General features: G+C 58.1%; 1 protein-coding gene across 4 annotated transcripts in view; it reads right to left on the bottom strand.

Annotated features, from left to right (window-relative positions):
• SLC45A4 (solute carrier family 45 member 4) overlaps positions 1-24,030 on the bottom strand; it is a 74,569-nt gene that overhangs the window by 7,338 nt on the left and 43,201 nt on the right. For all 4 annotated transcript variants that reach the window (XM_045778118.2, XM_045778117.2, XM_045778116.2 and 1 more), the window contains 2 exons: positions 2,146-2,334; positions 69-248 (listed from right to left, as the gene is read on the bottom strand). In XM_045778118.2, coding sequence (XP_045634074.1) covers positions 69-248; positions 2,146-2,334 — 369 coding nt within the window. The remainder of the gene's footprint in view (positions 1-68; positions 249-2,145; positions 2,335-24,030) is intronic.

Below are 24,030 nucleotides of genomic sequence, written 5' to 3'. Positions count from 1 at the left end.
AACAGCCTGCCCCACGCTGGTCGTCCCGGGACAAGCCAGGGAAGGGCAGGGGGAGGGCGTACTCTCACCTGCAGAGAAAGCATGGATGTTAAGGGCCATGTCCTGCTCCTCACTGTCCACCACATCCAGCAGGTAGGCCCGGATGGGGCCCTCGGTCGCATCGGCACTGAAATCCAGGACGACCACCCCCAGCACTGTGAGGACGATGCCAATGGGCTGCCGGTTGGGGACATCGCCAAGGGACAGACCTGACCGAACACACAGGGGCAGTCGGATCTCAGTTCCTGAGAGTAGACCGCCTCCTGCAAGGGGAGATGGCGACACTCTTGCCAACGCCAGAAAGGGGTGTGTTCCCTGGCACAGACTTTCAGTATAGACGACAGGCCTTGTTTTTCCATTTCTGTTATTTGCAGGGTTATTTTTTCTCCGCAATCGCGTCAGCTGTTAGGTGAACCTCAAAGCTTACTTACCTTCACATTTTGTCACTGAGAAAGGAAAACGGTCCTTCCTCCCCAACCTTCACCGGGGAAGGAGGGCCGTGCTGCGAGCACTAAGTGAGCACCAGTGAGAAAAGGGGACGTGAGCCCCGGTCGCGCACACCCAGGTGCACGCGCCGCACTGGGGTTCAAGGTCAGCTCCCGGGCCAGGGCCTGCTGCGGAGCATGCGCGTCCACCTGGCCCAGGGCCTGCGGGGGCGCCGCCTCGGCGCTTACTGAACACGTGATGGGTCTCGCTGGTCATCCACTGCGGTTTCACACCTTCCAAGGGAAGACTGTTTGAATCTGTCCTACCGACGCTACACAGTAAGCGTGTGTTTGTTTTCCAACTCGCTTCACGAAGAACGAAGCTTTCAAGGCCAACGCTGATCACGTTTCGTGTGTCAGACCACACCCGAGGCACCCCACCAAGAACACGGGCCTCCTGTGTGGAGGACCACGGCAGACCTCAGGTGACAGACCACAGGAAATACTCATGACCTCCCCCGGGGTCAAGCGCATTCTCGGAGCGGCCCGGAGTTCCAGAACGGTGTGGCTCAGGAGTGATGGGAATGGCCCCACGTCCAGCAAAATTCGTCCCTCAGCAGGTTGTGAGCACCCGAAGGAAGCGACAATCACACGCCACATCTCACCTGCCTTGAACCCAGAGACCAAACTGGTCCCCCGATGGCTGAGCTACAGCTGGGTCCACGACACTGGCTGGCATCCTGTACCCGCGGATGCGGAGGGGCCGTGGGCACAAGACCCAGGGCTCTGGGGTGGGTCAGCTGCAGCACAGGTGCAGGGGAGGCGCCCAGGAGAAGCGTGAGCACAGCGAGATACAGGGTGCCAAGCAGGGGCCCACCCCCCCAGACAGCCTAGGAGAACGCCCCGGCTTTCTCTCTGGGTCCAACCACTGGGAAGGGACACCTGCTCTGGAGGTTAAAGGGGACAAGCTGAGAGCGCCAGCAGCCCCGTGCCCACAGGTTCCCAGAAAGTGCCCCCCCACCCCGGACTTTTGGCCAGCAGGGTGCAGTGGCCTTCCTGGGCCCCAGCCCGTCCCCACACAGGCCTCTGAGACACTGAGGGTGTCTGGGGCCTCTTCGTGAGCGTGGCAACGTCACTGCTTTCCACCATGCTTGATGCAGACTCGGGGCACGCTGGCGTAGGTCAGCACACAGACGAAGCCTCGGTCTTAGAAAGTCATTTCCAGAAAACAGGGTCTTGTTTTCAACAATTTTGATAGGCTCCCTCAGGGCAAAAACTATTTTCCCACATAGAGTTGCTTTAAAGACAAAACAAAACAACAACAACAAAGGCAGAACAAACCGTGAGTACACGAAACAAAACAACAAGTATGGAACTGGGTCTGGATGTTTTCAATACCAAGTCTGAGAAAAGGAGAAAAAAGAAGGGGGGATTTCTGAAACAACGCTGGAAACAGGACGTGCTGTCAGATACGCATGGAAAACAAGCGGGTCACAACAGGAAGTGCTTCCCTGTGAACAGGTTCCCACGGCGTTCCCACGTGGGGCCCAGCCCCAGCCCTGCCAGGAGCGCCCGGAAGCCCCGCGCCAGCCCACGGCCGGCCAGGCTGACCTCCGTGGCGCCACACGCGCGCTGGGAGCAAAGCTCCTGCCAGGACGCGGCAGGGCGGAGGGACACTTACCGATGGCAGAGCCGTTGAGGAAGAGAGCCACGCCGAAGAGCACGCCGACGCACAGTGCGAGGATGAAGGGCCGCCGGCGGCCCCAGCTCAGGGTGCAGCGGTCGCTGGCGGAGCCGATGATGGGCGTGAAGATGAGGCCGAGGATGGGGCTCAGGAACCAGGTGAGGCTGTAGTACTGCTCCGGAAGGCCTGCGGCAGACATGGCGGCTGTCACGGGTGAGCACGCAGACACACCACCCCGGGGCCGGGGCGCCGCCGGGCACGCACACGGGCCACAGGTACACCCGGGCCGGCAGAGACAGCTCAGGGTCCAAGAGCCTACCTCCGAAGCTGGGAGATTTGAAACCCACCAAAGGCCGACTGGGAAGCATCAGATGGCCGGAGGCCAGCACATGGGCCTCGGAGAGGGCGCCCCCGACAGCCAGGCGCCAAGTGTGACAAGCAGCACCCATGGGGCCCTAGCGCTGACCAGGGCCCCACATCTCCGGCTGTTCCACGCCCCCTCACAGGCACCAGGCACCGCGCCCCCATCAGCCCAGAACTGGGGTAGGAGTGAGGACCCACCCTGCCGCCATTCTGGGCCATTCTGGGCCTCACTGGCTGAAACCTACCCCAAGAGTCCCTCTGAGGGGCCGCACAGCCACTGATGTGCTCAACGACTCCCACAGTGGGCTTCTGAGAGGCCGCTAAGGGGCCAATGAGAGGGGAGGCATAGGCAGGTGTTCCAGCCGGCACTGGAGGCCCACTCTGCTCTAACCCCCCTCGCTGCGCCCACCGTCCAGATGGGGAATCTCCAGCTCAGAGAGGTTAGGCAACCTGTGCTGGGTCGCACAGTGAGAAGGCAGGAAGACCCCCCTCGCGCTACACGCTGCCACTCTATTGCACAAACCCCGTGCCTGTCGCCAGGGGAACGGTGCACTCTTACACCAGAGCGCTACACAGCAGCTCTGCGCGTGACCGGCCAGACCCCACCCGTGCTGGCCATGGAAGAGCACACACTGTGGCTTCCGCTTACATGAAGTCCAAGTGGCTAACGGAGTCTCTGCCGGCAGAAGCCACGGTGGCCGTGGCCCTTGCGGGGGGGGGAGGGGGGAGGGGGCTTCGGGGCTGGTGTGTTCTCTTCTTGATCTGGACTGGGATCCCTGGTGACCAGTCACCCTGCTGCAGGCTGCCGTTGTGCACCTCTCTGTGTCCTACCTCCGTGAAAAGTTTACTCAGACAATGACAGTGCCCCGGCACGCCAACGATCCCCCGGCACGCCGCGATCCCCCAGCTACCGCTCTGCACTGCCACGGGCACTGGGAAATGGGGTGCTGGGGTGCGCCACTGGAGCCACACTTGTCTGGCAGAGGAAAGCACCCTGCGGCATCATCGCAGATGTGCCCACGAAAACCCTCCCGCACGCGGCCTCTACACCACACAGAACCTTCGGAAGGATGAACCGTGCTCCTGCTGCAGTCAGCAGACTCGGGACATGAGCGGTTTGCTGCGTATGTTCCTGTGATGTGCTACGGCTTCTCCGGCAGGCCTGGGGCCTCGCCTTTCCTCATCAAAGGCAGGGAGAGGGGCGAGCATCAGCCGCCCAGGCCAGGCCCGTGGTGCCCTGGTGCAGGAGCCCATGCCCGGCACCGTGGGCCTCAGAAAGGTCCGCCAGCAAAACTATGCCACACGTGCAGCATGGTCACCATCCCCGAAAGAACAGAAAGCGTTCTTACTCCCCCGGGGACACGGACTCTTACTTTTGCTGGGGTGGTTAACATGGCACAACTTCACGAATAAACACTGACCTGGAGGCAGGTGGCTCCCTGCAGAGCTCACACACGCCTGCCCTCTCTCTGGGCCTGGCCTTGCTGCCGGTCTCCTGCTGCAGCTCCCGGGGGGGGGGCACCCCTCCCCGGGGAGGCCTCCCCAATCACCCAGGCACCACTGCTGCTCTGTTTCCACACCTCCTGAACCACCTGTACGGGCTCCCTCAAGACTGTACATTCCCGACGGTGGTCACTGGTTGGTTTGTCCCTGCGTGGTGTGGGACCCACGGAGGGGCTCACGTTTGTTCAACAACACCAAATCCTGAGACGCACCTACGGGGCCAGCGAGAAGACCCCCCCACCAACCCTCTGTGAACCCGTCCTTGGGCTGCAGAGGCCAGCCCGTGAACCCCCTCTGGTCCAGCCCTGGGCTGCGGCTGGCCCGCTCCATCCCTGGAACGCGCTCACCTGCCAGGCCGGCACCGACCCACCCCGTGCTACCAAACCCACCCAAGACGCCGGGTTCCCGACAAGCCCCCACTCTCCAGTGAGATGAACTGACTCATCCCAGCGCCGCACGCCCCCTGCACCCTCCCAGCCACAAGCACGCCTCCCGGCTTGACCTCACCGTGGCTCAGGGCTCAGGCCATGCCCACACCGTTGGTCCAGGTGCCGGGGGATCAGCACACATGACCGCCCGGGACCTGTGGGGCCTGCCGTGGGGCTGTGGCAGCGAAACCCTGAATTCTGCTTGTCCTCGTCTTTGAGCCGTTTGTCAGGAGCACACATCCCCGTGCTTGCGCCTCGCCACTGACCTTTCACCTGTGAGCTGCTCCCTTTCTGGCCGGCAGTGCCCGTCTCCACCTGAGGTCCGCGGTGTCTGAGGCAGATATGCTCAGCGCCCCACACGCGGACCTCCTCCTCGCACGACCCATCTTGAGCCATCCATTTCCAGGCCGCTGCGTCACATTCTAAGAGTGTCGCTCTCAGCACCTCAGCGGCTCTCCTTCACCCCTGCTGCTGACCCTGCTCCCCGGCACCGTGTCCGCTTCTGCGGAGCGGGACTCCTTCCATGCCATGCTCCTGTCCGCTTTCCCTGTCCCTCCCAGTTTCTCCGCACCTCTTGTTCCTGCCTGCTTTTGGCCAAGTTAACGCAACACTGTCTTGCATTCCTTTCAATTTATATATTGGCTTTTTACTATTATTTTGTAAGTGGCTGCTGAAGAGATTTCATTACACACCAACTTTTCAGTCTAGTGGATGAGAAGCCCAGCAACTAAGAACCCTGCCAGTGTCTGTGTCTTTGCCCACGAGCCTCCTCACGCCACACGTGGGACACGCATCACATTTACAGATAGCATGAACCCCGTTCTGGGCTCCGGTCTTTGCTTTAAACAGTCATACGTTTAAGGGACTTAAAAGGAAAACTCCTTTTATTTTTACCTCCCATTTAATCATTTCTTCCTTCCTTCCCGAAGACCCGAGTGTTCACATGGTATCATGTCCTCTGCCCGAAGAACCATCTTTAGTTTCTTCAGCATTTCTTACAGCAATCTGCTGATGGCAAATGCTCTTGATTTTAACTAAAATCTCTTTCACTTTTATTCTTAAAGGATATGTTTGCTGGATAAAGAACTCTGGGTTAACTCCTCCCTCACCGCCCTCTGGAGCTGTAAGGCTGTATTCCTGTTTCTGCAGAGAAGGCGGTGACATTTCATGTGACTGGAGATGTGAAATGTCTTCCTTTCCTCCGGGTGCTTTCAAGATTTTCTCTTTCTTGTTGGTTTTTAGCAGTTTGACTATGATGAACCTCAGCGAAGTTTTCTTTTTCTTTCTCCTGCTTGGACTCCACTGAGCTCCATGAAGCCATACATACACGTCTTTTGGCACACGAGGGAGATTTTCAGGTAGTACTCCAAATTGTTCACACCCCCTCCTCTAGCTCCTCTCCTCCGGGACCCCAATCACAGGTGCGTCAGACCCACTGACACGGGCGACGGCGTCCCGAGGCCCCGTCCCTTTCTGGTCTCCATCTTTGTCCTCTGATCTTCCATCTTTCTGCCAACCAAGCCTTCAGTGAGCTGCGTCTTTCTTCTGTCATCCCCCATCTCCTCTAATCTTCTCAGACATTACATTTCTCAGTTCTAGAATTTCCATTTGGTACTTCTTCTTCAGTTGTTTCTGTCTGTTGAGACCTCCTACCTCCCAATATGAGCATGTTTTCCTTTACGTCATGAGCATACTTACACACACCTGACGATTCCTACCAGTTACCACCACCCTGGGGTGAGTCACCACTGCTGCCTCTTCTCTGGACTAAGGGTCACATTTTCATCTTCCCTGTTTTTTATCTCGAATAATACTAAGCTGTACCCTACACATTATAAATGATATGTTGTAAAGACTACATTCTGCTATATTCCTTTGAAGAGTGTTGATATTCTCATTTTAACAAGTAACTTGGCTAGACTCAAACACAAAACTCTCCCCTGCAACAGGAGCCCGCAGAAATCTGTTCCATTCTTTTAGCTTTTAGCTCAGCTGCTTAAAATCTGGCCCATAAATCGACATTTCAAAAGCAGCCAGAGGGGCGCCTGGGTGGCTCAGTCGGTTGAGCATCCGACTCTTGGCTTCGGCTCAGGTCATGATCTCAGGGTCGTGGGATGGAGCCCTGCGGCAGGCTCCATGCTCATTGCTGAGTCTGCCTAAGATTCCTTCCCCCTCTGCTCCTCCCCCTGCCTTAGCTTGCGCTCTCTCTCTAAAATGGATAAATAAGGTGCCTGGGTGGCTCAGTCGGTTGGGTGTCTCCCTTCAGCTCAGGTCATGACCTCAAGGTCCTGAGACTGAGCCCCACATCGGGGTCCCTGCTCAGTGAGGAGCCTGCTTCTCCCTCTGCCTGTCACTCCCCCTGCTTGTGCTCTCACTCGACTCTCCCTATCTCAAATAAATAAAATCTTTTTAAAAATTTTTTAAAAAATGGAAAAATGAAATTAAAAAAAAAAAAAAAAGCCAGAGATCGGAGCAGAGATGTCCCAGGATATGGGGTTCCCCTGACTCAAACTCTGCCCCAAACTTTGTCCTTGGGTCCTTCCAGTAACAGAGCACGTATCCAGCCATCGTAGCTGCTCACGTTCAGGCTAAAGGTGATAAAATGATGCAAACTTGCCCAGCACCACTCCCCTCTTCTGGTTTCTATTGTTCTCCACGGGCTTCAAGGAGCTGCTTTTATATTCGGCCCACAATTTCTGGTAACGGCAGGAAGCTGTTCCGGTGGGAGCTACTGTGCCCTAGCTTCTGCTTGGTTTTCAAAATGAATAATGCCGACGATCATTTCACTCGATCCTTGCTCACCTCCGTGAGGCCCAGAGTAAGGCCTTTACCGCACCCCATACTCCCACCACCTCTCCTGGCCTGCTTTACCACATGGGAAGCTCTGTGAAGAAAGGGATGAGGCGTGCTCTGTGCCCTCCCGCATCTCCAGCAGGTGCTCAGGAACTACCGGCCGAGGGGACAGCTCCCAATGCCCTGCGGTCACCAGGCCACCCCATCTTCCAGCTTCTCTCGATGTCCCCGACGAGGAAAACCTCGCAAGATAATTTCCAGAGCACAGTCACTGATCCTCACAGGCAGCCAGAGAGCTGGGCACCACTGTACCCGTCCTACTGGCGAGGGACCGAACGCGCAGAGAGGAGACTTGCCTGTACAGATGGTGAGGGACGCTCCGACGCTTGAACCCGGCACTCTGTCACCAGAGCCCACATCCTCCTGCTGCTGGGCCCCACTGAGGACCCTGCTGGGCACATCCAGTGCTCAGGTCTCCTGTGTGCCACGGGCTCCACGGCCAACCAGAGGGCCAGCAGTTGCCCCACACTGGAGTCTCTCAACACCCCGAGGCCTCGGCGACCAGCTCCGCGACCAGCTGCTCCTGCAGGGCGTGGGGGCCTTGGGGCAGGAAGCCAGGTTCGGATGCAGAGGGCAGAATGAGGCAGGTGCAGAGCTCCAGCACACATGCGTGACAAGGAGCACCCTCTGGGCACCACGACGCAGCCACCCAGTGACTGTAGATGGGTGTGCACGCCCCACTGGCGGGTCCTGAACGGTGGGCGCACATGCTCACGGGCATCAACTCCAGTACCCAGGCCCATGGCGCTAACAGGCAGAGAGGACACTGCATGGAAAACGCTCCTGAGACACGTGGCCTCAGCTGGAGAGGCGTAAGCAGTGGCCCAGCACTTCCTTCTGGCCACGCTCGGTCATTCCCAGAGCTGTGACCGAGCGCTGAGAGGCTATGGGGCTGGTCACTAGAGAACTGTGTGCACGTAATCCCTCCTTAACAAATCCCGTAAGCCTCTCCAGGGTGCGAGGCTCCATGCCAGACAGCAGCACCTGAAGACAGAGTGCGTGCAGACCAGCACCTGGGTGCGGCCAATGCCTGGTGTGAGACGAGCCCTGACCCTGTGACCCACCATCCACTGTCCGCTAACCCACGGCCCACTGGCCCCTGGCTCATGGGGGGCCGAGGACAGTGTCCCTAGGAAGTCCTCGAGGCCAGCAAGTATGAGACACAGCAGGGTCTGGCTGACACAAAGCCTGTACTCTTCCCCAGCATAGACTGCAACATGGATGTGGCTTGAGAAACTGGCTGTCAAGAGGACAGGGAAGGGAGCCACTCCACCAAAGGCCCTCTGGAAAACAGGGCTTCCTGTCCCTCCAGGAAAGGGCCAGCAGCATGGGCAGAAGCCCAGCACGGCCCCGGACAGCTCCCCATGCCCAATGGATGCCCAGAAAATGCGCGGTGGTAGCGACTGAGCCCAACGGCATGCTCACGCTGCGGCTCCCGCTCCAGTCCAGGACAGGATGACGGTGGGTGAGCTGGGGAAGTGGTGTGCATGCTCCTGGGTGCCCTGGTGCCCCCGTGCTCTGCACAGGAGCTGATGGTGTTTCCAGCACGTTCCAGCGCCCGGGGGCAGGAGACCCTGCACAGTAGGAGCCCGGCCCGCTCAGCGTGGACTCCCAGAGCCAGCCGAGTTCATCCGTCTGCCTCTGCACAGACCACACGCCGGCCCGCCCCAACGGCTGCTTCCTGCCCTAGGTTTGCTCAAGGCGGCCTTGCCACGCAGGAGCACCGGGACACATGTGGGGGCTTGTGGGAGCCCCGCTTGGGCCATGTCCCGTAGATGCCCAGACGGACTCTGGCCCGCAGCACCACTACAAGGGGAGAAGAACACTGGGAAGGTGCCACTCCTTTCTAAGAACAGGCACATGACCGAAACCAAACGGTCATGTGATTCAAACCCCCGATCTCAGAAATACATGAGGAAACCAACCACAGGGACAGGGGTCAGCAACTCACCCCAAGCCTGGGTAGTCGCACAGAGCGCCGGCTGGCCTTGGCAAAGTGGAGGCCTCGGCAAAGTGGAGGTCAAGACACGGAGCATGGCACATGCCCTGGAGGCTCTATTCCCTGAGAGACAACAGGCTGGGGGTGAGCCACCCAGCAGCCCTACAGAGCACCTGGGACCTGCACGGTGCCGGCTGCCCTCTCGCCCCAGCCTAGATAAAACGCACCGCTCTGTGGCAGGTCATCCTCCCCCTACGGCGCCAATCCCCAAACAAGCTTCTCCCCGCCCCTACCTTGCGTTCACCCTCCACCCCTGGCGGTCTGGCCTACCCCAAAGCCCTCCCAGGTCTGCCCTCTCGCGGGCCACCAGTGTCACCGACTTGCCAACAAAGCTGGTCCTTGTGTGTTCCACTCAGCCCAAGCGCCATAAGGGCAGAGTGCTGGCATCGTGCCTGGCATACAGCGGGCACGCAAACCATGTGCCGGATGGAGGCGATGTTGAGCAGCCGTCCCAGGAGCCCCACCCTGTATCCCCCGCACCCGGCCGTGGCTGGCATGCCTCACTCCAGCGGGGCTCTCTTCCCAATGGGGTGGCCTCATGCTCTGCACGTGAACCCCCCAGCCTCCCTGTCCACCTGGACTCCCCACCTCCCCCAGCACAGCTCTGCCCCCCCTTCCTGTGCTGCCAACCCGTCAGGCCTCCCACCTTCTCTCCGACCCCCACGAACTCATCCCCCCGTCCAATCAATACCCAGGGTGAGCTCCTCAAGACACGCCTGGGTGGCAGCCCTCTATCCTCACAAGCCTCTGCCAGTTTTTCACGATCTGAACACTTGGGGTGGGAGGACTGGGCTGGATCCTGCCCCGTCGCACATCCTCAGAGAAGACTCACTAGGCCCAGCAGCTCCCAGGTTTCCTTTCCCATCTGTCCGCTCCAAGTGGGCCCCTGCAAGTGTCCACCCCTTGAGAAAAGTGTCTACAGAGGGGCCCACAGAGCCAAGGCAGCCGGGAGTGCGTGGGAGAAGCCAACAGGACCCGCGGCGCTGCCAGCTCAGTGATGCTCCCCCCAGTCCTCCCCAGTGAACCCCCTGGCTGCACGGCACTTGGGGCCCAGCAGGAAGCCTGGTGCGCCCCCACTAAGTGGCCTTGGCAAGGGGACGACTGGGGCGCCCCCCACCCCAAGCTGGGCACGGAGGAAGTGGCAAGGGGCAACGGCTTTCCTGGGCCAGCCCATTGGCGAGAAGCATCAGCATTTCCCATCCCGTCCCCCAGGCAGCCCCAGGCGCGAGCGAGCCAGTCTCCCCACCGCCGCGAGGCCGCCGCTGGGACACCTCCACCAGCGCATTTCCCAGCACGGCTCTCCACAAACACCACGCCGCCTGTAGTAAATAATTTCTGTTTTCTCCCAGGCAGACGCTGAACAACAATGGTGGGACCAGGAAGGCTCCCCGTTCACAGGAAATGCTCAGTGTGTCAGCATCGTCGGAGGGCCGTGTGAGGTCACAGGCAGCGGCCACCACGCTGGTCACGCGCGGCAGCTCCCATTCAATGCGACGACTTTTTTGATAAACTGGTATTTGTGGGGGGAGGGGAGCCAGGGGACCGGGAAAGTGGCCTATAAATGTTTAACAAAAGATCTGAACCGGGAATAGGAATGTACATTCTTTCTTTCAATAGACAAAGCCTTCCACATCAAGATATGTTTGTATTCTGAGACAAGAATTCCATGATAACGCTTAACTCATGAGAACGAGCTCTCTGTGAGAAATGCCCACCAGCCTTGAGTGACCTCTGATGAACGTACATCGACGAGCCCTGTGGGGAACCCTGGTGAGGGCCAAGGACACCCCCAGAGACAGCCACTGGGCCTGCAGCACTGGGCGGAAGCCACCGGCTAAGAGCGATGGCCCCAGAGAGGAAAGGGACCCCCACACACAGGGAGGGTCTACACTGGGCAGAGGGGGATGGGCACTCCTTCATCTGCATGGAATGTTCTAGAACCCCAGAGCCACAGGAAGGTAGGGAGTGGGATGAAGAAGAGAGGGAGCAGCATCTGGCATTTTCAGGTGAGGAGGGACAGGCCCCGTGTGGGTGCACACAAGCCCTTCCCAGAGGTCCAGAAGCCCACTGCCAGCTGGGCTGCTCTCCGAGGCGTCCCCAGCACCCGGGCTGTGCTCCCATGTGTTATCCTTCATCTTGGGGCTAAAGAGCGGCTCAGATACCCAGAAGGTGCAGCCCCCAACCTGGGCGGGCCGTGGGGGGGGGGGCAGGTGCCCTCGAGGTCAGGGACAGAGGAGCAAGTGGTCAGTTGGTTCATGTTCCCTGTGGGTCAAAGATAAACAAGTTTGCCCAAGTGGCTCTCTGGGGCTCACTGTGCCACATCAGAAGGAGCTATTTTGGACAGAGGCAGTTTGGAAATGGTGTCCTTCAAACTTACCGAGGGGCACTGAATTCTGGTGGCTTCTGAATGGTCTTTCTCCTGGTAAACAAGCACTCCCCAGCCCCTGTGTTGGCCTGCAAGCTGGGCTGTTTCCAGGGAACCAACATGCACAGCCCCCACCAGCCCCACACCGCTGGGGGTGCAGGTCCCATTCTAAAGGAGGAGGAGACTCAGCAGTCCGGCTGGATGTACTTGGTGGGTCACTGAGCCTCTGGAAAGCCAGGGCGCAAACCTCCCACTGCCCTGGCGCCAGCTACTGCGGGCTCCTTCCTTCCCGGAACCAGCTGGAGCACCAGCTGCTCTCAGCCCAACCACCAGCACCACCCACCCACCTTACAGCTCGAAAATACACACTGCGACAAGCATCTTCGCGACACCAGCGCCATGTCACCTTAGCGGCACAAGGCATCACAAGGCGCTAGTCCTAACATTCCAGAAGCTTCCTCAAGCGCATAAAATGCATGGCTAATCCCGCGGCCAGGCCTAAGCTCCTGGGTCAGGATGGCTACAAGTTGCAGTCACCTCTCACAGCCACGCGGCTTCCAGAAGCCAACAGCTGCCCACCAAGAGAACCCAGGCCTTGGAGGAGGATAAAGATTCTTCAAATTCAACATGTGCAGAACCTATATCCTGATTGCAGCTCCAAATCCAAACCCGCTTGGGGGTCCCCTAACTTGTAGAAAAGGCCACCATCCACCCAATCACGCTGATGGAAGCCCAGAAGTCACCTCCCACTCCAAGGACCCGAGTTCAGCACTGTGGGCCCTTCCCCCACACTGCACCCCCCCCCCCCCAGGGCCTCCTGCCCCAACCACTCACCCACCCCACCCCCCGCCTTTTTCCTAGTGCCTCCAGCTCCTCTGTGCCCTCGAACAGCTGCACTTTGACAGGCAGGGGTTTGAGTACAACAGACTTCCCCAACTGTCCCGCTTTCCCATGTCTTCCCACCACCTGCCAGTTCGCGGCCAGCAGGCTTCTAAGACCCTAAATGAGTGGATGTCTTGGACTTACAAGCTTCCACAGCTCCCAACACCTGGCCTACGAGGTCCTACCCTACCCACCAGCAGGGCCGGCTCCACACCAGCCCCCCCCTTCCCAGGCTCCAGCGACCCCACCCCCCACCTTCTGTTCCTAAGCTCACGTCTAGCTAGAGACCCTGCCCTAGCCCCTGCATGGATGCCCCCCACCCCATCTTTGCAGGGACGGCTCCCTTCATCATTCAGATGTTCCCACCACAGCACCAATCACCATCTTGACACGGCCTGCTCAGTTGTTTTTACCGTCTGCTGGAGTGTGAGCTTCTCGACGGCAGAGCATTTCCACTGCCTGCCACAGAAAGCCCTCAACAAACCTCTGGGAGACAGGAATGAGCAGCACGCGTCCCACTAGATGGTGGCCCCGTGACCCAGACTGCAGCAGTCTTTCCAGCACACAGGGGTGCAAGCAGCCTCCAGGCCCAGGAGATGGGCGGGGTCCCACGGAGCACCAGAGGGCCATGTGGGCTCTGCAGCCCGAGGCCAGCGAAGCACTTGGCCTTGAACACCCTGGCCCACGTGTAACGTGGACACACTGACAGAGGTGAAAAGATTCAACAAGAAGACATGCGCGCACAGCTCAGCCCCTGGCACGTGGGCTGCTCCACACACCAGCCTCCCTCCCTCCGTCACAGGGGCTGCAGCGCTGTCAAGCTTTCGGTAGGTGGGGAGTTTAAAGCATTGGGGGGACAACCCAATAGCTCAATGAGATGATCAAAAGAAAGTTCTCTGGGCGTCCGTTTGCTCTCAGGAAACGGCATGTGAAAGCCTGCTCACTGGCCATCCACACAGTGCAGGTCATAGCCCACTTCTTGAAGTCAGCCTCCCTGGGAGGTGGGAAGCACAACCCTCGATTTCTGGACCAGAAAGATCCCATAAGCTACATGTGCCCGAAGAGAACATGGGTCCCCAGCAAGCACCCAGCCCTTCATCCGGAAGGCCCGTGGAAAGACCTCAGGTGCCTGGCACTCGCTGGCGGGGCCCACACACCTACAGGACAGACCTCGAGTCACGGACAGACACGGCTGAGGGCAGCTCCCAGGCAGGGGTCCTGACGACGGCGAGAAAGGCCAGCGGCGAGCCTAGCGGAGCAGGGCTGAAGCCAAGCCCTCCTCTGGAGCCACTCACCCCCGAGCACGTTCTTAGATGTTCCATCACAGACGCATGGGCCCCTCCCTGGGGCTCCACAACCTCTTCTTCCTGGTGAGGTCAGACGCCTGAGAAGTCCTAGGCCCAAGCAACGGGGACGTTGGCACTTTCCTTATTTCCTGGCAGAAACTGGCAGAAGAACGGTGAGGTGGTGATGCCGTGCAGGCAACCAGTGGACGACGGGGACCAGGCACTCCGGTGGGCACCTGCTCCGGGGGGGCGCCCAGGCGGGTCCACTACCTCCCAGAGCCACTCCCCTCGACTGCAGAACAGAGAGGGCTGCCTGAAAGAAGCTACAGCTGCTCCAGGCGGAGACAGACAGACGGCGGAGACAGACGGTGCAGACAGAGGGACGACAGAGACAGTCGGGTGGTCGAGACACAAGGATAGTTGAGACTGACGGGGGAGACAAGATGCTCTCAACAGTTGTTTTAAAAGCAAGAGCCTGTAGCTCAGAGGAGGCTGAGAAGCAGCCCAAGGTCACGGAGCGCAGCCGGCTGCTGGCACACACAATCGCCACAGGCCCACACATCGAGCCCACAGGCAGGGAGGTGGGGACGGCCAGCCTGCCCGCTGCAGCCCTCTCCACCCATCCAGGCCCAGCTCCCCAGCACCCCCCACCCCAGCAGCCTCCCTGCAGCCTCAGGCCGGCTGGGCCCAGTACAAGCAGGAGGCAGCCTGCTTTGAAGAAAAGGACCAAAGGAAACGGCAGCCCAACCAGACGGCCTCGCCCAGGACCTCTGGGGAGACTGAAAGGTAGCAGGTGAGGCCCGGGCCGGTGTGGAAGGCAGGCTCTGGCGTGAGGGCCCTCCCCATTGTAACATTCGCCTTTTGCTGTCACCCTCAGCATCCCATGGGGCCTGAGCTCCCCACCAGCACCTGCTGTTCACCATGAAAGGCTCCCAGAAGCAGTCAGGGAACATGCCGGCTCTATCTGACCCCTCGGTCCCGATCAGACCGACAGCCTGCCTCTAGAAAATTCCCCTACACACGGCCATGACTAGGGCCTGAGATGACTACCCTCCCTGAGTGGCCTCCATGCTGCCCAGGCCTCGTGACCTGGGAAAGCTGGCACTCCTTGGCCCAGTTACCACACCAGGCTCAGCTCAGACGCTTCCTCCCGGCAGCTAAGTCCCCAGCAGCTGTTCTAGTGGTGGCCGAGGAACTAGCCATTGGAAGAGTGTGTGCCGTCCCCGAGGACAGGAGGGCTCGTGCTGCCTCACCTCCCCAGAGCCACAGGGGACCTGCACACGCAGGCTGTGCTCACTGGCCCGTGGAGGTGAGAGCCGCCAGGCCCAGGATCCCACCCCACACGGTTCAGGAGACAACCAAGAGCAAAGTCCACTCCTCTGCTCAGACATCACTCCCCTCTCCACGGAGGTGAACAAGCGAGATACAGCAGAGGCACAGAAGCCCCATTTACAAATCCTGAGTGTCACAGGGCTCTGTTGGTGAAGCGTCTGCCTTGGGCTCAGGTCAAGATCCCAGGGTCCTGGGATCGAGCCCCCCATCTGGCTCCCTGCTCAGCGGGGAGTCTGCTTCTCCCTCTCCCTCTGCTCCTCCCCCTGGCTTGCGCTCTCTCTCAGTAAATAAAATCCTTTTAAAATATAATAAAATAAAAACCCTGAGTGTTGAGTCACACGCAGAGAGCAGCCCCTCAAACCCACAACACTGCTGTGTCTACACAGCCTGCAAATTCGGCTGGGCTGTGGTTAAATTCTGCTTTGCTGTCATGATCTGGCAAGGTGAGAGAACATGGGGAACTTAAGGCCTTCCGCTAACCCTGCACAGCTCCCGGGGCGTCTGTACGAGTGAGGAAGGAGCTACAGGCAGCAGGCTGCCCAGGGCTTGGTGTGAGAATGGGGAAGTGTTCCAAGCCCGGGCCTCCGGGGCTGGCGGAAGAGGAAGAGTGTGGGGCACAGCACAAAAGTGCTGCTGGGTCAAAACAGTTACCATCAAAACAGGCAGCAAATCTCCTTAGTCACGCTGTTAAATGACAGCAAAATGTAAGCGGGTGTTAAGTCTAAAAGGAACTTCAAGTAAAACATAACTTGGTTCCAGCGGATGCAAGGGCAGACTTCCCCGCCCCTCTGCCCAGCCCACCTCCTGCTGACAGAACCCTCCAGGGCTCTGGCCACTTTCTGCCCCCAGCTCCCGTGGGGAAACTCAGGCCCAGGTCTCGTCCAAGCCCGTCCACCCGACCTGGACTCGCCCCCTCGCCCAGCCCCAACCACCTCAAACAAACTCGGGTTTCCAGGTCCCCCGTTTTCCATTTTGTGACCCCATCCAGACTGGCAGGTACAGTACTTCTGACAGTTACTCCACATTCTCAATGATAAGGTGAAGTTTTCTTAAAGTTACTCCCTGTGATGTTCCCAAAACCTTTCACAAGCGTTAAGACGCCTCCATATCTAAATGGAGGGCAGACGACCCGCGCTGCGCTCGGACACAAATCCCACCGCCACACTATGGGGTCTACGTGCGCGGATGTTAAGACCCAGATGGTTGATTTTTTTATGACAAAATTACCATCATCTGGAAAATATTTTGCACGTGGACACGTTCTATACCAATTGTTTTTAAAAGAAAAGTTAAGAGAGCATTTGCTCTAAAATTTATCACTTAAAAAACCTTTCTGGGATTCCAATTTTATTTTTGATACATGTTCAAGGAAAATATTAAATATTTACAGTGATTCCTCTGGAACTCTGCCTTGAACAACACCCTTCTGGAAGGAGCCGGGAAGCCGCACGGCTGTGTTCACCTGAGAGGGGAGCACGTGAGTGCCACAGGTCACCCCAAACGCACACTCAGGTGTCTGGGCTGCCTGGTTATCTAATCACTTCAACACATATTCATAATATTTTGTTACAGTTTATTTAACTGATTCTTGGCTTTCATCGTACAGTTAAATGATCTTTCTCTGCAGGAATAATTGACATAATTTTTTCTGTCTTCTTTAATCAAGGACGTGCTGACTCATCCTGGCTTCACTCACTGACATCAACTTACTCTTTACGACAGGGAAGTCCAGCGTCCCCCCTCCTGCACACAGCCTCCCGTCCCCTTCCTGCGCCCAGGTGGGTAGCCTTCTGCCTTGGTTGCTGTTCCCATGCTCGCCTTCAACAGCGGCCACCACTGGTACTGTTAACTGTCCTTCCTAATCTTGCTTCTCCAGACCATCAATCACAACCTTCCCCCTGGTCCTGGCAGGGCCCCCAGCACAGGCACGCCCTCAAGGCAGCTTACTGGATCGATAACCTCCCTGCAGGCCTTCCCTGAGCTGGAATCACACTTGCTCCTTGGACCGAGGGCTCCAGCAGTCCGCACTGACTCCCACACGCTGACTTCACCCAGCCAATTGTCGTGGTCACATGCCCCGTCTCCATCTCCCCTGGAAACCTAGCTGCGGCACCTGGCGCCGTGCCCAGCACCTGGCAGGTAGGTGTTCAGTCAGAGCCCGAGGCAAGAATAACAGGCTTCGTAAGTCCTTGGGAAAAGGGACTACGGCTGACATTTCATTGTTTCTAAAATACAATGATCTGAAACACAAGGAAATCCAGACTTCCCAATCCAAACAAAACAGTCTAACACGAAGTTTTTCAATTATTTTGGTCAAAATTCAGGAGATTTTGACCCAACTCCCGCCTAAATGTGCGCCTCTCCTCCTGGCGCGCTGCCTGTCCCCCACAGTCCATGCTGACCGCAGCGAGGGTCCCCTGACCTCAGTGGGCTCTCCGGTCGGGACGCAGGCTGGGACGGCACGCCCGCGGGCTGCGGAGCTCTGTCCCACTGGATGAGGGCGGCCCGGCAGCCGTCTCCAAGCCGGGGCCACGTGGCACCCTTCAGGCTTCCTTAGTCTCGCGTCAGCAGGAAATCCAGTGTTCAGCTGGATATTCTGGGGGGCCCATCCTATTTTTTTTCACATTTTGAAAACTGTGGTAAAATATACACAACGTAAAATTGGCCACGTCAACCGTTTTTAAATGTACAGTTCAGGGACATCAGATACATTCACGTGGTTGCACAACCATCACCGAGGTCCACCCGGGACACTTTCCCTTGTACAACTGAGACTGTCCCCGTGACACACTGACTCCCCGTTCCCCTCTCCAGCCCCCACCACTCCACTTTGGGTCTCTACGAACCTGACTCCTCTGGGTCCCTCAAAGAAGTGGAATCATACAGGATTGGTCCTTTAGCATCTGGACTGTTTCACTGAGACACATGTCTTCGAGGGCCCCTCTCATTTTGGCCATTTACCATACCCCCCCCCCCAGTACCACCAGCCTAGAGCCCGCGCTGCAGGCAATGCTGGGTACACCTGCCTCTTCACTCTCGGAGCTCCCACAGCAGGGGAAGGCACCGAGCCCAGCGCTCCCTACACGGGGAAGCATCAACCACTGGACGATCCTGCCCACAGCCCAGCTGGAAGCAGTCTGCGCACGCCTCCCCCAAAACCAGGCCTAATGTTAGATGCACACGTGGGGCACAATACCCAGGAGACTGTGGGGAACAGGGCAGACCTGCCCCTGCCGTTGGGGCCTTGCAGACAAGCAACCAAAGATAAGCCAAGGGCTGAGCCAAGTGCCAGGAAGGACGGGTGGGTCCTGGGGGAAACCCACCCAAGAGAGTCTGCTGATAAAATTCCCCCAGGCTTGTCCGGCCTCAGTTTCCACGGATCCGGGAAGAAGTGTTAGATAAGGGTCCCAGCCACCTGCGGGGGGAGGGGGGAAGGGGGGGGCAGTCACGCCCGGCCTGCTGTTGAGCTGCTGGAGAAAAACCCGGAGAGGGGAACACAGAATTAAAATCCAGAAACTCCAACCTGCTCCTGACCAAGACAACGACCCCTCCATGCAGGGGAGGGTCCCACACACTGCCCAGGGCTTCCTGGCCACTGTGACACTGAGGGTCCTCATGCTGCCTGAGGAGTGGCCTCAGGTACCAGTACCGTCAGACAGGATACAAAGGTTTCACTGGACCCCCTTGGCAGGCGTCACGGTACACAAAGGGGACTCCCAGAAAGGCGGCAAGAGCATGTGAGCCCTTGCTGCCCAGATCAACACACCGCTTGGAAGCTCCAAGTGAGAGGCATCTTGCAGGAAAAGCGCTAACTTGACCTCAGAACAGGTCACCTGGTCGACAATGCCCACGCTCCCTCCAGGAGGGCGCCGGCGAGCTACCTGTGCTCAGAGGCGGAGCGCCTCGGGAGCTCATGCACGCACGCACGCACGCACGCACGGAGTCACCAGGAGCACTTCCAGTTCGGACGCAGCGTGACCCTGTTTCTCAATTCTCAGAGACTGTATTCACAGGCGCTGTGCCCTGCGGGCTTCCAGCCGGCCACGGACAGTCAGCTGCACCCGCAGGCAGCGGCCACAGGGCGAGGGCCGGGCCAGCAACCTCCCCCCACCCGACAGAGGGCACGGACCCTACAGAGGATTCGCTGCGAGGCTCCTACCAGCACCGACGGCAACATCACCCGCCCTGAACAGTCCAGGGAGTGGGGCCAAGTGACGAGCGCTTAAGACACTTAGACTTTGAATGTTTTCTTTAAGGCAGGCTGTTCAGGCTGGGTAGGCTTCTCTCACAGGAAGAAAAGGTGAGCTTCAAGTAACACCACACCACAGCCTAGGAACCCTGGTTCACATTCAGCTGCAATGGGAAGGGGGAAAGTCTGGGTTCTGTGTTAACAGACACGCACAAAATGCCCCCAAGCTTTACCCTGCACCCTGGATGCAGCCGGCAAGCTGAAGTCTAAGCTTCCCCACGAATCCGGATCTTACAAAGATAAACCCAGTCCCCATCCGTTAGTCAAACGGAGAGACCACAACAAGACGGCCTCTTTTCTTTTACTTGGCTTTCCTTTCCTTTTCCCTGGAGGATACACCCTGAACCAAGAGGAAACTGGGGGCGGGGTGGGGAGCGGACAGACTTCTCCTTCCCAAGGAAGGGGTGCTGGATGGGACCAGGCCCAGGAGCGGGGTCTGCTCTTTAGAAAGGGCTCTTCAGGGTTCGGAGGCAGTTGCTTCCCCAGGCTTTCTTTGAAGACTGACCCCACGTTTCCACTTGATGCTCACTACCGCCAGATCCACTGGGGGGGGAGGGCATAGGCCCACACGCGGCACTGGCGGAAAGCTCACCTCTGGGGCCAGGCGGCACCCCTCTGCCCTCAGACCACCCAGGCGGGCGGTCCCAGGAGGCGTCCTCTCTGGAGAAGGGCTGAAGCCGCCTTGGCACTAACAAAACAAAAGCTGACACCCGGACTTGGAGGTGCCACTCTGACCTCCTTTATCCCAATCTGTGAGCCTGAGGCCTAAGAACGCAGTTTTAACAGTCTCCTCCAAAAGCTGACCTGTTCAATAAATGGGACTGGGGGTCCAGTGCGCAAGAAGCACAGCCGCTCGGACAGGAGGAAGGGCTGGCAGGGACTCTGAAGGCACAGGGGACAAGCCACAGGGGCGGAGTTGGGACCAGAGATGCCAGCACAGACAGGCTTTCTACTCTGACCCGGTGTCGGGATCCTCATCCGCTTTCGGATGCTCTGCAGGAGCAGCTACTGGGGACACCGATAAGTCCCAAAGCCACTTGTCTTGTGTCTTCCACCTCCAGAAAAAGGTGCAAGAAACTGGCTGCCTCTAGGGATGAACCTGGAAGTTGGGGGCAGGAGACGGATGGAAATCTCACCATCTGAACAGTTGGGACTTCTGAATTCTGACCTTGGTAGAAACGCTACCAATTAAAGAAAACTCAATTTTAAAGACCACTTCCCCTGTGAGCGAGGGTTCAGAAGGGTGGGCGCGGGCTCTGGGCTAAGCTGGGCCTGCTCCAAGGACAGTGTTCAGGGACTGCTGGCGGCATCGTCCACAGAGCACTGGGTGTCCCCTCCATGCCAACGTCCTGCCCCTCTACAGCCAGCCAGAGGCCGGGGGCACACAGCCAGGAAGGAAGGGGACGGCCCCACCACCGTCCCTCCACCTCCTCAGACCCCTCCTGGGCCTGGCAAACTTGCCAGCATCCTTTCCAGCCCCAAGAAATGACGCTCGCTTCTAGTCTAAAGGCTCCTTTCAGAAAAAGAGGCAGTCACTTGGGATCGAGACACCTGATTTCGGGTCCCCACCTGGCCAGGTAAAGCAGGGATGACAGCTTTCCTGTGGAAGAGCTTCCCATGGGGAGGGTGGCCCCGGGTGCCATGGCGCTCTTGACACTTACCTGGGCCAAGCACATCTGCCTAAAGCGTGCGGGGAGTGCACGCTTCACTCGAGTGCCCCCCCCCCCACAAATGATTTAGACTTTTTGTATTTAAACTGGCACTAACCAAAAATTTTCACCTCTTGAACCAGTTTGGCAATGGAACACCCTAACAGATCCCGCAGAGCAATGGCCCAAGCTGACAGCAAAGTTCAGCTCCAGGGTCAGAGGCAGCCAGACCCTGTCCTTCCCAGAGCGACACGAAGACAGATGGGCTCCGTCGTTCCCAAAGCATGGAAACAGACCAGTCCCGCCAAGTCTGTTCGTCACCACACGTGCTGCTGACTGAGGATCACAGGAGACAGCGTGCAACCAAAATAAAACCCCCAAGACCCAAGTTTACTGGGAAAGAAAAACGAACCTGCATGGCTAAGAGCGACAAGTAGGAGGACAACTAAAAGATCCAGGCTCTTCCTTCGATCACGCTAGTACAACAAACAGAATTTACAGAATAAAACAAAGTAAATCCTGCAATTATTGTTGTTTTTCTAATTTCTCCAACCGAGGACTGCAAAAGGCCAGGCCAGCTGACCTCCACAGCATACCACACGTGGGCTGGGTCCTGGTCAGGGCGTTTCGACACCGCGGGCCTACAAAGCGCCTTCAGCACAAGAAGAAAAAGCTGCATGGGGCGCCTGGAGGCGCAATCGGTGAAGCGTCTGACTCGTTTCAGCTCAGGTCATGATCTTGGTGTCGTGAGATGCAGCCCTGGGTCGGGCTCCCTGTTCAGCGCAGAGTCTGCCTGGATATTCTCTCTCCCTCTACCCCTTCCCCACTCAGGCTCGCTCTCTCTTTCTTGGATAAATAAATAAAAAAATCTAAGAAAAAAAGAAGAAAGAAAAAAGAAAAGAAAGGAAGGAAATAAAGGGAGGGAGGGAGAGGGAGGGAGGGAGAGAGAAAGAAAAGAAAAGAGAAAAGAGAAGAAAAGAGAAGAGAAGAGAAAAGACGAAGCTGCAGCTATAGCTGTGGGGCCCAGCACCAGAACAGAGCACCGCACTCCACCGTATCAGGAGCCAGGAAGAGAATATGAGGTTCTCGGAAGCACAGAAGTTACCTGGCTTGTCACCTGCTGGAGATCCACGGTGCGGTGGCAAATGCACCAGGTGACTGGCCCAGTTGGAAGCCCCCCATCTGCTGGCTCACACAGTCACTCCCACTCAGCTCACAGGTTGGCCAGGAAGACTCTTGACACCGTCTTCCACTGGAACCTGCAAAACCCGGGCACCACCACCCCCAGGCCCAGCTGACCTACAGATCCGTGCCCTGGGAAGGGGACCGCAATACGGGTCCCCACTGTCACTGCTTAATGAACCTAAAACGTGGCCGCAGAGTTAGAGCGTATACAGCAGGCTGCCTGGTCCCAGACCGGGCCACGGGAGCCTCTCCCGAGAGAGGATCCAAGTCCTGGTGGGACGGTCTCCCGAAGCGCCCAACATCTGCCAAGCGCACCCCCCTGGCTGACTTCCGGAAGCTCCAGAGAGTCTACCGATGCACGACGAAGTAACTGTTTCAACCAAACAGAAAGAAGCCACTAGTCTCCAGTCAGCCACAGTATTATGTCAATCCTGGAAGACCCAGGAAGGTCGCTCAGGGTGCCCGAGACGGGGAGACTCAGCGAATCAGGGCAGCTGCTGGCTGCTGAGGCAGGCTCTGGGGTCCCCCTGATGGGGCACGGCTCCCCAGAGATGGCAAGAACTCTCCGTTCTTTACCAACCCGGACTTCTGCTCAGTGGGCAGCCAGCAGGGAAGGGACGAGCTCTCCCGCCTCCATGCTGTGTTAGGGACCCCAGTAAAAATTCCCATAGGCTTTGGGATCGCTATTCCCCTGGAGGCCCCTGCACACTCAGTCTGTCCTCTGAGCCCAGCCACCTCTGAGCTGTGGGCACCATGTCTTCCTCCTGTATCCAGAGTCGACAGCCCTGTGATTCACTAGGGTCCTCCAACACCACGGACCTGCAAGGCCAGATGGAGGGAGGGCCAGGCTCAGGTTAGAGATCCGTGCAAAGGGCTGGGGGGACAGAAGCTAAGATTGCCCGACAGGGATCAGCTCTGCGTGGCACACAGCCCAGGAGCCACAGCAGGGACAAAGAAACAGCCCCCGTGTTAATGGATGACGTCAGGACCACAGACTGGGCAAGGCTGTGGCAAAGCCCACTGCTTCCACCTGTCAGGACAACAAAACAGCTTACCGCCAAGTATGCAGAAGCTCAAAGTGCAGCCAGACGCTGCCCAAGTTTCACGATGCCCCTTTCCCTCCCCAGCAGGTCCACTGGGCCACTGGAGACGTTTGGTCCCTACTCAATCCTAGCGGGCTCCCAACTGAAGCAGGCGTACCCAGGACATCCTAGGGCCACGAGGAGACTCCATTTTGGGTAAAGAAAGGTGCTGACAGTAACACCTAGTTCTTAAAGGCTTCTCCCCTGCGTGCCCTGTGGTTTCACCGGAACGCCACACACACAAGCGGCCAGGCCTCACAGGTGGAGACGGCAGGTGGGGAAAGCCTGTCAACAAGTCACTTCAACACACACACAAGGTGAGCACCTCCTCGGATCCCAGCTCCGTGCCCTCGGATGTGAGGGGTCAGCAGGGGGCCTGTTGGGGTGATGAAAACACACCCGGCCTTGACTGAGCCAGTTACACAAGCAGGTCCTGCAGACGTGAATCAGGAGCACCGAACTGAAGAACGTTATTGTTTCAAAGCAGCTTCATTAAGTAGTGATACACAAAACGCAGTGATAAACACCACGCCTCCGGGCACGGCAGACGGCTTCTCTAAGAAAGTCAGACTCCAATCACAGGAAACTCTGATTGCTCCATCGCCCCTGAGTGCGAAGCACATCCCCGGGGAGGAAACTGGGCCTTCTGTTTCTGGACTCGGTGCAAGCCCACCCCATGAAGAACCAGTCCTCTACCGTGCACACC

This window comes from Ursus americanus, chromosome 9, assembly GCF_024610735.1.
Source record: "Ursus americanus isolate L20-20 chromosome 9, mUrsAme1.1.p, whole genome shotgun sequence".
NCBI classification, from domain to species: Eukaryota; Metazoa; Chordata; class Mammalia; order Carnivora; family Ursidae; genus Ursus; species Ursus americanus.
The sequence above is the reverse complement of the archived record's forward strand: the minus strand, read 5'-3'. Positions and strand labels throughout refer to the sequence as shown.